General features: G+C 31.9%; 1 protein-coding gene across 1 annotated transcript in view; it reads right to left on the reverse strand.

Annotated features, from left to right (window-relative positions):
- Positions 1–8620, reverse strand: part of LOC130898346 (chitin deacetylase 1) — a 28513-nt gene extending 19893 nt beyond the window's left edge. The window contains exon 1 of the mRNA XM_057807605.1: positions 8345–8620. Within this exon, the coding sequence (XP_057663588.1) occupies positions 8345–8396 (52 nt within the window). The 5' untranslated portion in view covers positions 8397–8620. The remainder of the gene's footprint in view (positions 1–8344) is intronic.
- Between the last annotated feature and the right edge of the window lie 4277 nt (positions 8621–12897).

The following is a 12897-nucleotide window of genomic DNA, read 5'->3' on the forward strand; positions in this document are numbered from 1 at the left end:
AATCTGGACTGACTTTGGAAAACAAACTGTTGTTGTACAAGGCTATATTTAGACCAATTCGGACGTACGGCATTCAGGGGTACTGCGAGCAATTATAACCTAGAAACACTGCAGCGATTTCAAAATAGTGTTAAGAGCTACATCAAATTCCTCATCGTATGTTACATCAGCATCTATAGGGAAGACCTTCAAGTACCTTCAGTAAAGGAAGTAATCAGAAGCTGCAGCAGCAGGTACATCCTGATATTCCCACGAAAGGACTGTTTAACAATAAACTACACGTCTATTTAAATCAATTGAATTACTTAATATCCTACTTTGGTTATTATAACTGGGATTTATAAGAAAAATTTGAATATTTTAAGTGAAGCACAGCTTAATGGAAAATAAACAGAAACTGAGAAAAGGTGAGGAAAGTAATATAAAGAAGATGAATCAAATGTGTCATCGGAGCAATTATACGATTTTAGAGGTTATTTGCAGCGTTATTTATGAATATATTGTTGAAATATAAGTTTATACAATAATAAAAATATGTTTAATAATAGTAAAGGTTAGTTTGCCAATAACACAAAAGGTTAATAGAAAAGTTCAATTATCTTTTGCAAGATACAGGCAAATTTATCAGAAACAATTTTAAGGTGTATCACTAATGATGAAATTGAATAAATTACGAAAGATTTTTAGATTTAATATAAAATAACACTCCAGACTGATTGTTTAATATGCCCGTGGAACGATTTTTATTGTTTAGGGGATACATTAATATTAGTGAAACTCTACAATATGTGGAAAAACCTAATATTGACAGAGTTGTAAAGAATCATGAAATTTTAATCTCAAAATACAAGAAAATGTAATTCTGTCTAGGATTGAAGAGTAAAGTTCAAAAATTCAAAAACCAGGAAAAATTAAACTATAATTTCCTATACACGCCGTCGGCCGTCGGCCGCGTACAGCGTCACGCCGTACGCGGCGTGTGGACGCCGTAGGTGCCAATCAAACGCTTTACGCCGCGTCTCTAGTTATTTCGAACCATTGCAGCATAAACGTCGTATCTAGCGTCAGCAGAAAATATCGAAATTCGATAAAGAAAAAGAGAAATTATTGATTGAATCAGTCCAACGTTATTGTGCACTATACAATCAAAGTGACAAGCAACTTTTTCTTTATGCAATGCAATTGTCTTGTGTCTTCTATTCAAGTAACACAAGTGCTGCCAAAAGTGTCGAATTTATATCACTGTTTGTCGACTACTGTTGTGAACGAGACGTCATCGTTCACGTATGAGATGTATTGAGCGTTGACTTTGCGCCTGGCGTCAAGAAGTCGATCAAAGCGTTCACGCTGTATACATCATTTAATAGAAGACCGAAGCCTTAGTTTTTCATGATTATTATTCTATAGTATTTGGGCTATTCGACAGTTATCCGTTTCTTAACTCGAGAAGTTGACATCTTCAGAAACTGTGATCTACTGGAACCTTAAGTGAGAGATACTTGATGGGATATTTTTATTTGGGAGAGCTTGGGAGAATTTCTTTTAGGGTATAATTTATATAATTCCTTTCTGGAATGGTGACTCTGTAGGACTGGGATTGTAGTGTATTCAAAGAAGGATTGTTGTATACAATTCACTCACTGCACGTGGAATGAATTTCCATAATAGAATGAAGAAGATTACACGAAAAACAAGTTTTCTAATAAATATATAACTATTATCGAAATATAATATACAAATAGTGTTTTTTTATCAAATTTATATTGTGTAATAATAATAATTCAAGTAGTTTTGCTCTAAACAACTAAGAAACTTTCTCTTTTTAATATAATCTTTGGAATCAGAATATCCTGATTCAATTGATAAATAATTGTACGGATTGCATAAGTGACAAAAAAAAACAGCTTAATGCTGTGGATCTATTGCATCATTTCGTTTCTACACGAAACAATTTTCCTATTCAAATTCGTAAGATTGGGATAGGCTACAATTTAGTTAAAACCATAAATGGATGTGGGATTACGTCGAGAGAATCGCAAAATTCATCTAATTGCAAATTTATCAACAATATCTGGATTTATTTGGAAGATTTACTGTTTAAAGCAAGTTTCAATTACACATGAGGAGTGATTGCGATTGATCAGTCTAAGTAATATTTTAGATTAAATTAGATTAGCTAGGGAGTAAAGCACGAGAATCAACTAACAAATTGATCTATTGATGTATTGCAATGCTAGCTAATGTTTGTGGATTATGCGGCTTAACTCTTCTGGTTTTGAAAATTTGTGACTGACAACCTTAAATTCATAGAGAAGATGTTTGGCTATTTCCTCAATCTATAAACAATTTTAGTATATCATGAGATTCATGGTACTAACGAGTACCACCAGAGAGCGATTTCAACGTACATCCCTGGTTCTATATGATCTATATTTCCCAGACTGAGAATCCATACTGGGAATGGTAATTAACCATATTTTGATTGAAGTTGTGTAAGAAGTTATGAAGATTGTGACGAGGAGTACATTGGACAAACTAAGAAATCTATTGATGAGCAGTTTAAAGAGCACTTAGTTCTGAAAAACAGCGTATTGCCTAGCACGCAATCAGTCATGATCATTAAACAAATATAAATAATGAAAGCTTGTTAAAAAAACCGTTGGATGCATTTAGAAGCATTGAGATTGAAGAATGTAAGAAGATTGGTTTACTTGAATGAAGTTCATTGTTGGGACAATTTTGTATGAATAAATGGGTCAAGTAAGTTTATCTTCGGTCTCTAAAGACGATAACTTGGTTATCGAAATGTGCGTCAGTTAAGGTAATTTTGAGTATTAGTTCAGTAGACATTATCCTGATTTCTCAACTGCTATAATTTTAGATAAAATCACAACCTACCCCTAAGTGGTTTAGAAAGAGAAATAGAAAGCGGAAAATTTCAAATTTCTCAAAGAGATTTAATAAAATTGATGTAATCACGGATTTGTGGAATAATCTTGATAAAAAAATTAACGTGGATTGAAATATTTGAAGTTGAATTAGCGTTAACTATGGAATTGTCTTTGGATTCCTTTTGAAACTTCATTTGGAAAGCAACGTTTTTCAGAACTAACTGGGACAGTTTCAGTATTTGAGAAACGTCTTTTCCTTAACAAGTCTATTATTGAAACTAGAGATGATTCTGGATTGGAATTCTTCAAAAAATTATGCAGAACCATCAAGATCTTATCAATAATCATTTATTTCATATCTCAACTAAGATATTTGAACCGAGGTAAGTAAAAACGACCCTATTAACCTCGCTTACTACCGCTGAAGCATAAAAAAACCTGCTGTTATAATAATTAAATTAATTGTTGATCGTTAATTTTATTGATTCCGAAGATTTCACTCGTACTGACGTTGTAATCAAGGTTGAGATTTGAATTTGTTATTGACTATATAGGCGAGATAGTTGAGGTTATTTGAGTAATTTGGGTGTGTAGAATATTAATAAAACATGTTGTTAAGGATTGTTAGTAATGTCGTTGTGGGAAACTTGATTTACAGGGAGAGTCCAAACATCAAATTATCTTTGAATTGTGGAAAAGTGGAAGAAAGTGTAAAGAACATCTGGTTATTTAAAAGAAATCGATCTGAATCAAAATAATTTATTTAAAATTGTCGATTGAAAGCGATCATGTGGTACCAATTGGTTCATAACACCATCTGAAACAGCTATGTAATTCAATTTGAAGAATTTTGATCGATCGGTTAATAATGAAAAAGTTCTCAGCTTTAGTCTAATACCTACCACGTGACTGCATTAGATACTCGAGTCAGTGGTCATAGCTTCTTAGAAACGTGTTAAATCTCTCCGAATATAACCAATTGGTGATAGTTCAGGCTAATACAAAGGATGTTAGTTAATACAAATCATATCATGAAGGATTTATTAACTATTTTGATTATGTGATTGATATAGTTGTTTCTCCTTGAATACGCGGGTCTGACAAGACTACAAAAATCTAAATCTAATAATGAAATTCTGAACCATCCTTTTATTACTGAACAAAGCTAATCGCGAATGATAATTTTTGAAATTGCCTTTGCTGATTCGGAATCCGACACGCGATCAAAGTTATTGCCATGTTTCTAATATCTGAATTCATCATCAGATCTAAATCTCACATAATGAGAACTACTGCCATTATTGGATAAATATGAGGAAAAAGAATAAAGAGCTTCGTCGTATCATTTTTGAATTGAACAAACAAATTCAGAAACTGAAGAGAAGTAACATAAATATTATTCTGGAAGTCGGTCCAAATGGCAATATGAACTTCTCAAGATATTCTGAAATATTTTGAAATAAATAAGATATAAATTGTTCAAGGCAAAGTCACTATTCGATTAGAAGGACATCGTATATTTCTAATTAACTAAAACATTTTACGTAAAATTAATATGAATATAAATGATAATTTAATTACAGAGATTAAAAATTCCTGGAATTTTTAACAATACGAACGCGTCTCTTGTATAAACTTAGAGAAAACTGCAAGGTAATCAACTTTCACATTCACATTCAAACACATATTGCTACTCATTCTTGTACAAGGTGATTCAAGCCAAGAATATCATTAACTTGACAAATTTCATCCATTAAAATAAATATGAATACAAACACCCACCAATGATTCAAATATTTTGATCGATGGAATGCCTGGATCTATTTTCGGGTGATAAGAATTTGGGAAATGTGATCAAGAAACTTGCATTATCATTTATTATGTCAAGGTGTTGATTGCTTTCAGCTGAAACCGATACTTATTCTGTAAATTTATATAATACTCAGTAATTTTTTATTAGTAAAACAGTCGTGGTTTTCTTCCTCAATCATTTCCTTATCTATGTCTATATCTAGTCTTTAGTGGCTCAATAATTGATTTCTTCCATAGCTCATATTTTGATTTCTCTCTAAATTGATCCCTTCCATCCGTTCTGGCAGAACTAGACCTCTTTGAACTCTTCTTTGTTCTTCATACAATTACGTGACACATTTTGATTAACTTATTTAATTAATTTAAGGATGTTGATTCATGGGATACAATTGTGAATCAAAATGATATTATATCTTTCAATGGAAAGTAAAAAGTTCTTCATACGAAGTGGCCACTCTGTATATTCGTATTTTTCCTCTCAATTTTCCTTTTGCCCTCTCTAGGGCGTCGAAAATATATTTATTATCCATTTATCTATATCTATTATATCAATTATTGGTGCTTCCAATTTACTGTCATTTTCTACCATAATTACGATGTCATCTGCTTATAGCAAGTCTTCTAGGTTTATTGAGATCATGGTTCTTTCTAGATGGTCCATATGTCTCTATATATTTTTTAGTATTTAATCAATTGTAAATATGACCAATAGTAGCCTTGTTTTATCCTTTTTTCCATCATTAAGTCTTCTGAAGTTTGTCCATTCAGTTGTACATTCTCTTTCACTCTTTTATATACGTGATAGTTATCATTATTTTCAGTATTTCCAATTTGTGTGAAATCTTCCACATGTTATTTCTTTGGATTGAGTCAAATGCTGCTCTCAGATGTATGAACATTGAGTGTAGTGATTTTCCTTTTTCGTCACGTCTTTTTATAATATTCCTACTATTTTCCGACTGCTGCTTATTTTTCTTACAGTTTCTTATCTACTTAGTTTTCCTTATTCATCATCATTATCAAGCCTTTCAATCCTTTGGATTATGGCTATCGCATTTAGCTCGTTGTTATTCTTTTTTAGCGTGGATTACTCCTCGTTTTCCATTTTTGTTTTTCTTTATAGTTTATCGTTTGTATTGGCTGATTTTGTTATTAATTTTTACTCCTTTCGGTTCCGGAAATTCGCCATCCAGTTCTCTATATTAAGTGCTCTTATGTCTACCTCAATTTCGTTTTTCCAAGTCTTTCTCGGCTTGCCTCTTCTCCTTGGCCACAATGGGATCCATCGCGTTATTCTTTTAATCATTTCAGTTTCAGTCTTTGTGCTTTTATGCATCTCAATATATTTTCTTCCCCAGCTCTTTCTCTAGTTCTTAACTCTTCTTTGCTTTCCTTTCTCCCTTCCGTAATATCTCTCATTATCTTTCTCTTTGTTCTTTTAAGCTCTTCTTCATTTTTATTGATTATCGTTTTAACTGGTCTTATTAAGGTTTTGTACATTTTCATTTTGCTTAGTTTGCTCATGTTTTTTTTAATAGGTTTTTATTTCTTCCATAATTTTGATAGCCTTTTTGTACCCTTTCCTTTATCCTGTCTCTAGTTGTGTATCTCAACGTTATTCCTAGATAGTTAAAGGTATTTGTTCTCCTTTCTTGTGGATTGGTACTGTTAAATTATCTTTTCATTATTGCGGTTTTGTTTCTGACCCCGGTATTTCTTAACAGAATGCTTCCAAATTTGGATTATGGATTTTCAATGAATTCTATTGAATATCTATCATGATTTAATTGGTTTTGAATTCACTTTTAATATACAAGATTTACTGATAATGTGGAATATTTTCCTATAAATAAGTAACTCAGAAACTATTTAAGAAACAAAGAATGATCAATAATGAATCTGTTGTCCTTGTAACAATAAATATTCCTCATTTTATCTCTAATATTATCCTAGAAACTTTTCGCTCCCGAGTTTCCGCTTTTTTGGAATTAACTTCAAAGGAAAATCTTGAAGAAGGAAGTGAAAGAGATCAAGAGATAAAAATTACTGAAATATTGTTTTGAGATTTCTTAAAGCACTAGATGTTGCCAAATCTACATTGAAAAGAACGAAATATCAAAATATAACACCAATACTTAAAAAAACTTGAGAGGTACAATTGACATAATACAATGAATTCAACGAGTTTGCTTAAGAATTTAAATACCGATGAATTTAGAAAAGAAGAAGAACTACTTCGAGGACATTATCATACCTTGAAACAAGATTATAAATTGGATCCTATTAGACGTAACAAAAAATGGGGGCTCGTAATCGTAAGCGTCCATGAAAATTTATTTGGTTTCGATAGTGAATAACTAAAATGTTGGTTCAACTCCTCCTATCAATATAGACAGAAACTCAGCGACTGTTAGTAACTAAAAATTAGCATTATTAGTCGAAACTTGCCGTTGCCGCGCAGGCCGTCGTCCCGTCCACAACGCTTGTTCAGACGCTCAAATTATTACGACCTGTGCTCGAAATTTTGCATAAACTTGTTTGAAATACCACCGTGAATCATAAATCCATTTGATGATATGAGAGAGCTGAAAGTGGCGTTTAAGAGAGGGTATCAGAAATTTTGGCTGCAGTTAGAAATATCCTGGACTATGTGGAACTGTCCAAAAGCTTCTGATCGCGTTTTCCTTATCCTATCTTGTTGAAAAAAGTTTTAGTACCGTTCCAAACTTATCAAGAAAAGGAATATCACTGAACGGGGAGCCAAGAATCGATAATTTGCTGTCCCTCAAGTACATCCCATTCATTGAAATCATATTTTTTTTTGTTTTAACCATTGTAGAAATTACAAGATGATATTACGATTGTTATAAAAATAATTATTAATAGTTCAATAATTTATGTATTTGAATAAACACAACATTTTTGTTTCCCACTCTGAATTGGAAGTTTTCTAAATTTGTGTAATGACACTTTTGTGGGTCAAATACAAAGAACCATTATAAAAAAAAGTGAAAAAAAATCTATTTCATGTACGATATTGGAAGAGTTGGTTCAATTCATTATACATAGTACTTGACGACAAATTATCAGAGATTTATATGGAAAAAACGATAACGATAAATCAGCTCATTATATTGAAATAAAATGCGATATAATTCTTATTTAAAAAAAGCTAGAAGCCGTGGTTAAGAGAATATATAATCAATGACTGGAAAACGTGTTTATAGATAATTTTATATTGAGAAATATCTCTTGACATGAGAATGAGTTCCAAAAATTACTCATTACATAACAATAACTAATTAATTATATTGTAGAGGTGCTTAACATTATTAACAACAAAAAATCCAATTAATTCATGATAATAATTTTGTAAAAATAGTTTTCGAATATATGTGAATGAATATCCATTTACACCAATTAACATACTTTCACATTTAGCATTAAAACATTCTAATAGACACTTTCCGTTCACGAAACACTATTTTGATAATAATGATAAAATAAAATGATAAAATACGATAAACACAAATCAAATAATTCAATTTCATGACTCGCAATATCAATCCAAAAACATGGAGCAATTATATATTATATATATTTTTTTTTAATTCGGGAATCACCCTATATACCGCACTTACCGCTTGAGGCTAGCAGCGCAACCAAGAAAATCGACGTGACGAAGTACGCCATGACACTTTAACAACTGAAAGTACCGGACGCACAGGACCACTATTTACAGTCGATCCACACCACTGATTTCTTGCTTTTATACTCGGCCTACTTGGAGCCCCCCCTGACGTACGTCACTTCACCTGCAAGATTCGCTAATAGAGGATGGTCGTGAAAAAATTTTTGGAGGTTTTCCGCAAAATAGTAATAGACACCTTCTTATGTTGCATACGTTTCAATAACTCACAATTTTCTAATGTACGATGGCGGTTACACAAATACAGCGAGTTTGTACCAGGTTGGTTCAAATATAAACCGGAATTTTGATGTATAAAATCTCTCGGTAATCACGTATACATTCAAGCACTTTCTCCGCATTAGTTTCGAAATGCAATCCTCCAAATACTATTATCAATGGACTAAATGAATAATTGAATCGCTTGGTGACAAATCGGGGCTATAAGAAGGGTGTTTCAGCGTTTCGTAACTCAATTATCTTTAAAGTTTTTTTCGGTGTAATAAATTATATCCTTCCTCTTCATACTGCTGCAATAGACGCGTGCAAACTTTCCAGCGGGTGAATTTCTGCTCAAAATCAGTAATTTTGGTGTATATCTGGATAAAATTTTGCAGTATTGCGTGGCAAGTTTGCTACCAATTCCTAACCACTTCGAAACTATTCACATACTTGAATCCTGAGAGGCAATAATCACCGATTAACTTTGGGAATTTTCAATAAATTTTCGCAGATTTCACATTATCATTGATCAAAAGAAGAATAATGATGCATTGTGACTGTAGGCACATTAAAAAGTGAGGTTATGAAGTCCGGGCTGATTTTTACGCTTAGTAACAGACAAGTCTAGCATCCAGTGCAGCTAATTTTGCTGCACCACATATCTGTAACGATTACTACTAAAAAATCAATACTAGTAACATTTCTTTTCCGTCTCTAGTTTTTCTTGATTAGGTTTTCAATAGAATGAACTAATCATTGAGGAAAATTGGTAGTAAGTTTCCAAAATTTTATGAAATGTGTAAAAAAATCTATTATGGAGATATGGAAATGACAATTCATGAAGAAAAATTGTCTTTTAATACAGGGGTTCTCAACCTTTTTTGCCCCACGCCCCCCTTAGAATCTCGAATTTTTCTCACGACCCGCAACCGACATTCACCCACCATATTAAGCTCATACATCAGCTAAGTAAGAAACGTGTTGGAATAGAAAAAAAAACATTCAATATTTTGTTTATTGAATATAAATGAAATAAAATAAAACTTTTAAAAATAAAATATCCATGCATGGTACATATAAATTGGTATTAAGTAGTTCTAGGTAGGTAAAAATTCTATCAACCACTCTCGTATTAATATAATTGGCTCTGTACCCTGAAGTCGACGTTGCTAAAGAGAAATCTTTTCAGTGAAAGCCTTGACTGCATCATACGTCTTAAGAATGTTTTTCTGATCTTGGAGCTATTGGTTCAAAAAGTTAAGGAAAACAAAGAAATCTGATAAATATGCCAAAAAAACCAAATTTTCATTTGTAAACTTGGAGTACAATTATTTGACAGCCACGGAACCTCAGTGCGAAACAGGAGAGTTTCTTGGTCACCGTTCAATTCTTGAAACAAGGCCTTAAAAAGTCTGGTATTCAAAGCACTGGATTTTACATGGTTTACAACTTTAATCGGCAGAATTCAGTGCTTCTGGAAGAGTCAAAGCTTGTCTGTGAATGATACAATGAGAACCTATAATATTGGGGTTCTTTTTCTTGGCTAACTCAATAAATCCTGATCGGAATCCTGTCATAGCTTGAGCCTCATCAATGCATATTCCAATAACTTTCTCCCATGGAATGTTATTCACCACTAAAAAATTGTCAAGTGCAGACAATATATCAATAGCCTTGGTGGTTGTTTCCAGTGATTTTGAAAACAATATTTCCTCAATTTTTTTCCCTCAATAAATCAGTAGTAAAACAATAACTGGACATGTTTTTAAATATTAGTCGTTTCATCACATTATAATATAATATAATGGTTTACTTTAATTTTCAGTGGATGCATTATGTGCATTATTGAAAAAGAAAATGAAGAACAAAAGATGTTATAAAAATAGGAATCCTATAAGACTAAAAAAATATATATTTCCCTGGTTTCGACTCCGAACTTTCTTCGTCAAAATCCACTGATGGTTTAATTGATCGCAACATTCGAATTCAAGTACATCAATAACAGTCTGTAGCAGCGAGAAATCATGTAGCGAGCTCAAGTTTTTTACATTTCATTTCTGTAAAGCTGTAGATGTACCGAAGCGGAAGAAATTTTGGGCATTATTAGGCAAAAGTTAATTAAATCAACCAAAATGTGATCCAATTGGTCCCAATGGCCAGATGATACGATTTGACGTGAATCGACATCATAAGACATCGATCAACATCAAAGGAGAATAGACGGAATGGACCTACAGGAGAAAATATTGAAGTCGTCGGACATTGATTTATTTTAAGGCCTTAATTAGAGTCTGGCTATTAATATTTCCTATATCTATCATCTTTCCCCAAACTAATTTTAGAAACAAAAGTAGTTGTGTTCATAACTATTAATACTAATTCAGCATTATCTGATTAATTCAAATATCTTTAGAGTCCAAAATTGTCATTAGGAGACAATCGTGGATATTTAATCGCAAACAATTGTATGAAACTTTCTCTTCATTATATCTAGACAGTAAATAACTAATAGGAAGCAATTTATAACGACGTATCCATTATATATTAAATTTGTAAGCAAATAAAATAATACAAGCGATTAGGGTACTATATGGTATGCAACCAATAATACTATAACAGAACGATGAATTATTCTCGATCTTATATCATTATTGAAAATACGAGGATGGTACTAGAAGTACCTAGCCTGACCTAGAGATGGAGGTAGTTGTTGTATTAGAAAGTACACAATCTGTACAGCATAAGTTCCAAGTTTGAAGACACCACGTTGTTTAGCTATCAATAGAGAACGTTTTCAGTTAGCACAACTTTAAGAAAATCCACAAAGCGGTACTAGGTGATAGTGCGAGCTAGCAGACATACTAGGCATTTCAAACATCGTATATTAACTAAAAATTTGGATATCAGAAAGCTGTGCGCCAGATGGGTGCCGTGTTTGCTCACAATGGAACAAAAGCAGTGACGTGAAGATGTTTCCATCGATTGTTTAGCAACGTAAAGCCGAATTTTTGCAACGTTTCAATTTATAAAAGTCGAACAAAGCAATGAACATGCTATTGATAGTCAATTTCCACTAAAATTTTGTCGTCAAGCTAGTGTTATTAGCCCCAAATAAATATAAAATTTTATAACAGGGAATGATATTAATGATGATTATTGAATATTATCGATTATGTTTGATAAAGCGACATCCTGAATTTTTCCCAGTTACATCATATCTTTATTAAGACTTCTCTATAATTTCAACTCAATGCTACAATTATTTTGGTAGATATGATTTTTTGAACATGCGTACGTTTTACATCGATATTTGTTGATACGTATTTTCGATTATGGATGACTTACGGACATTTTGAATTTTTCCCAGTTACATTATATCTGTATTAAGACTTCTCTATAATTTCAACTCAATGCTACAATTATTTTGGTAGATATGATTTTTTGAACATGCGTACGTTTTACATCGATATTTGTTGATACGTATTTTCGATTATGGATGACTTACGGACATTTTGAATTTTTCCCAGTTACATCATATCTGTATTAAGACTTCTCTATAATTTCAACTCAATGCTACAATTATTTTGGTAGATATGATTTTTTGAACATGCGTACGTTTTACATCGATATTTGTTGATACGTATTTTCGATTATGGATGACTTACGGACATTTTGAATTTTTCCCAGTTACATTATATCTGTATTAAGACTTCTCTATAATTTCAACTCAATGCTACAATTATTTTGGTAGATATGATTTTTTGAACATGCGTACGTTTTACATCGATATTTGTTGATACGTATTTTCGATTATGGATGACTTACGGACATTTTGAATTTTTCCCAGTTACATCATATCTTTATTAAGACTTCTCTATAATTTCAACTCAATGCTACAAATATTTTGGTAGATATGATTTTTTGAACATGCGTACGTTTTACATCGATATTTTTTGATAATAGGAATTGTAATAATCCCATTTTACATAAATTTGAAATATGCAGTGGCGGATAACGGTAAAAATTTTTAGGTTTTGTGTAAGAATCCTCAAAAAAAACGTACATTGGAAAAGTTTTATCATCTTTGTGATTTTATCCACGCAATACCTTACGTATTTACTGAGATCTTCTCTATAGTTTACTTTCAATGTCTTTAAAGAAAATTCGCAACGTTCCATTGTCCAAAAATAATCAAATTCTCCACAAAATTCGATATTAATTAATGAATATTAATGTATCTGTATATTCAACGAAATAACAAACTCCAAATGTGTTATAATATTG

The sequence above is a fragment of the Diorhabda carinulata genome, chromosome 9 (assembly GCF_026250575.1).
Source record: "Diorhabda carinulata isolate Delta chromosome 9, icDioCari1.1, whole genome shotgun sequence".
NCBI lineage: Eukaryota > Metazoa > Arthropoda > Insecta > Coleoptera > Chrysomelidae > Diorhabda > Diorhabda carinulata.